This window comes from Cibotium barometz, chromosome 19 (genome assembly GCF_041138505.1).
Source record: "Cibotium barometz isolate CiBa-2024 chromosome 19, ASM4113850v1, whole genome shotgun sequence".
Lineage (NCBI taxonomy): Eukaryota > Viridiplantae > Streptophyta > Polypodiopsida > Cyatheales > Cibotiaceae > Cibotium > Cibotium barometz.
The window spans coordinates 31,729,251-31,733,381 of NC_141064.1; the positions used below are offsets into that span (position 1 = coordinate 31,729,251).

Sequence of the window (4,131 nt, forward strand, 5' to 3'; positions counted from 1 at the left end):
TCTTTCCAAAGGAGGATATGGAAGCACTTTTTTGAAGCTATGGACTTTTCATCCACCCCTTGTATCTGGTGGTATTGTTTCTACTTGTTGGCACTAATGATGTAGCCATGGTAGAATGATGTAAAGGCCAAGATGCCTAGTTCATGTGTAAGGCCAAGATGCCTAGTTGTATGTTAGGTCAAGATGCCTATAATGTGTATCTCACACCTAGATGTGTCCTAGATGGCACCAAGGGGGAGTGTTGAAAATGTGGTGCCTAGATTCACAAGAAGTATGTATCGAGGGGGGATGTGTGAAGGTGTGTGAACAACCTCTAGTGGAGATGAGATATTTGAGATATTGTGATGTTGAGGTGGCATGACTTGTGTCCACACCTTATTGTAAGCCTTGGCTATATTAGGGCCACTTTGAAATGAATGGAGAAGACTACTTTCCCTTATCCAAGTCGTGGTTCCTTGATTATGCACTCACAAGGTGATTAGTACACTAATCTCCTACTCCTCATGCACTAAATCATGGCATTCCTCATCTTCTATCCACCATAGCTTCTTCCCCTCTCATTTGTTCATGCTCACACCTCTAATTTCAAGTTGAAACTCCTTTGAAATATTCTAGCATGTGTTAACTTGTAAATGACGTATAATGTAGGTAAAAGAGCATTAAAAGAAATGATAATGTCACAAACTTCACCACCGAGTGAATCTCAACATGTGATTTTCCATTCCTTGCTTTTTCTTTCTTGGAAATTGCCTTGCCAAAGTTGTTGATCAACAAATTTAAAAAAATCTCAACAAGTCAATGTAAATGTCAAAACCATTACTATAAAGGTACCTTTTTTAGTAATTTATTTAGGCTACATATTATCAACAAAAAAGCCTCTTCAATTCCAAAGCAAAGCATGAAAGTTATATCCCCAGTCACAATGATATTCTTCTCTTTCATAAGTTGTGGTTGAAAAGTCAATGCAAGGGGCTATAAAGTGGGCACACTACATATCCTTTGGAATTAAATGTTTGAACTCATTCAAGTTCTTTTTGATGTGCTAAGTAACATTCATCTACTAACCACTATAGAAAAGAGGTTTTAGCCTCTTTTTAGAGTTGCATGACATATTAAATCTATTTAAAAAAACCTAACCACCATCATGAAAGCAGCTCAAAATATCTTGAGAGTAGCATAGGCCATAATGTGGTGAATGATTATCAGCTTGAAGCGTAAAATCTCCTAGATGTGTAATGCATCATAGGCATAAAATCTTCTACATGTGTAATGCAGCATAGGCATAAAATCTTCTACATGTGTAATGTAGCATAGAGGCACCATTTTACAATGTCACATGCAAGGACCCACAAATGGTCATGTGTGCCCAAAAGAGTGACTTTTCAATGTGAATTTGAGAGTTCCAATTCTAGTCACATAACCTGGAGTACTCCTGTTCAAATATTGTACATAGATGACCATAGATATTCCATACAAAAAAGTGACTCACCAATAGAAGGTACGGCGGGGACCCAATTCTTGCCTGTGGTCTTGTCATGAACATCCAACCTATCCCTCTTCACTCAATGAATGGAGCTTGAATAATGTTGTGAAAGAAAAGTTACCAATTCAACTCTCTTAAACAAGCCAATTTCTTACCCTGATTCAACAATCAAACCAGGCCCATTGAGCTGCTTCTTATGTGCACTATTTGCCTGTATCTCAACCTCCTTGTCATGTGCTTCGATGTCTTCCTCAATATATGGCTTTTTCCCATACTGCCTCACATTGTGGTACCCTAATGTCACCCAATCCAAGAGACTAAGAGCAATATAGGTCCCAATACCCCCAATCAACCCATATGCAATGGAGTATGTCAGGGGCATGAGGATGATGGTGACGAAAGCTGGAATTGCTTCTTTCATGTCCTCCCAGTTGATTTCCAACACTGATTTCATCATAAGGGCACCCACTAGGATAAGAGGGGGCCCAACCGCCCACGGGGGAATCGAGGCCAACAATGGAGTGAAGAAAAATGATAGAAAGAAATAGAAAGCCACAGTGATGGCAGTCAAGCCAGTTCTGCCCCCTTCTTTGATCCCTGTAGAGGACTCAATAAACGTAGTCACTGGTGAAGTGCCGAGTGTGGAGCCTATTATGATAGCAGTTGCATCACTCATGAATGCGAAATATTGCCCTTCAAAATCTCCACTCTCTTGCATAAACCCTGCAAATTTGGCCATTGAGTAGAGGGTACCTGTTGTGTCTAATATGTCAACATACAAGAATGTGACGAGGGCTACCCATAATTGTCCTTGATTGAAATGCTTAAAGCTTAGAGCCCCTGCTGTTTTCTCGATTTTGTGCACATCCACCACCTGCTTAAAGTAATCAAATAATGCATCCCCATCAGAAGTGTAAGGGAAGTAAGTGACCTTAGTGCCTCTGAACCATGATATTGCTGTAACAAATACAATGCCATAGATCATAGCTCCCTTGATGTTCTTGATGAGGGCATAGCTGATGATGACAAAACCGACAACCCCGAGCCAGAATGTCGCACTCTCCATGCGGTGTTTGAGGCATAGGACATCATCTGAGACGGTGCCGCCTGGCATGAGCTGAGTGGTGCCATTGATGGTGCTAACAGGAGCCACAGAGACCCTATATTCACTAGGACAAGCTGCAAGGGTGAGAAGGGTAGAGGAGCTAAAGCCAACGAGGCCAATGCCCTCGCTAGATTGCAGCCCAATGAAGGCCAAGAAGAGCCCAATTCCTGCAGAGGCGGAGGTTCTGATGGGCTTAGGGATGGCTTTAGCTAATTTAGTCCGTAATCCGACGGCAGCAATGATTAAGAACAAGATGCCTTCTATGAAGACAGCAGCTAGGGCACTTTGATATGGGATATTACCAGAGCCATGGAAACCCACAACAGTGTAAGCAAAGTAAGCATTGGTGCCCATGCCAGGGGCAAGGGCAAGGGGGAGGTTAGCCAAAACGCCCATGATGATACAACCCACAAGGGAAGAAGCCACAGTAGCAACAATAAGGTCCTTCTTAACATGATCTAAGCATGATTGATAGCCTGGGTTAACGGGGTCGAATTTGCACTCTGAGCCAGGGTTGATTAGCGCTAATGAGGTGCCATTAGAAAGCGTACCTTGGCAATTAGAGGCGGCTATGGAGGGGACGTTGCAGACAGGGGTGCAATCGGAGACGCTGCAAGGACCCCCAGAGTCTGTGAGAATGCTGGCGTTCACTGCTAGGATGTAGGCCATGGTGAGGAAAGTAGCCGTTCCCGCGCGGATCTCCCGCGTGAAACAGGTCCTACGCTCGGCGACCTTGAAGTAGCGGCCGATAAAGCTTTTCTCAACACGGTGGTTGAGTCTGTGCAGAGAAGAGCGCCATGAAGAAGCCAGTGCTGCCATGGCTATGGTGGAGAGGAGGAGGGACCTTAAAAGAGAAATTAGGACGCAGAAATTAAAGCATGTCTCTGGCTATGGAGAGCTTGAGCAAGGAAAGAGGGCAGGGTTGGGTATGATTAAAGAGGAGAAGAAGCAGAAGCATGCTCTGGCGATTGTGAAGTTTAAGCTATGAGTATATATATATAGAAGCAGCTATGGTGATGCAACAGACTTTGTCAAACAGGAGGAGTATCGGAATTCCCGTAGTGTGAGGACACTGTCGACTCACCGTCCACAAGAGACACACATAACCCTCTTTTGCATCATGCATATATATATATGCATATATTATATATGCATATATTAGTACTCAACTTGCGCGTTGCTGCGGTGTGTAAAAGACATTAAGAAACAAAACGCAGAAATGGAAGCCAAAATACAAAGAGTCAGATCAGGAAGAGTCAGATCAGGAATGGAAACCGGAATACAAAGGGTCAAATCGAAGAGATTTTTTCCTCTTATTTTTTAGAAATCTAGGATTTCTTTTTTCTTTCCTCTCCTTGTGCCTTGGTTGTCCATGATTAATATAATACTAGTATTGGACCCGCGCGTTGCTGGGACAGGTAGAGTTCCAAAAAAAAAGGTTTGGTTTCTCCAAGATTTAGGTCATGTTTTAAGTAAGCACAATACATTATTTCAAGTGACTTTATATATACATATCTCAAAATAACATCCATGTCTTGTAGAT

The 4,131-nt window shown here is 42.6% G+C and overlaps 1 protein-coding gene across 1 annotated transcript; it reads right to left on the reverse strand.

Annotated features, from left to right (window-relative positions):
* Window positions 1–1,179: 1,179 nt before the first annotated feature.
* On the reverse strand, window positions 1,180–3,821 carry LOC147628460 (adenine/guanine permease AZG1-like). Its single transcript, XM_086813609.1, has one exon. The coding sequence runs from the start codon at window positions 3,405–3,407 to the stop codon at window positions 1,635–1,637; it is 1,773 nt and encodes a 590-aa protein (XP_086669735.1). The 5' UTR covers window positions 3,408–3,821; the 3' UTR covers window positions 1,180–1,634.
* Window positions 3,822–4,131: the final 310 nt, after the last annotated feature.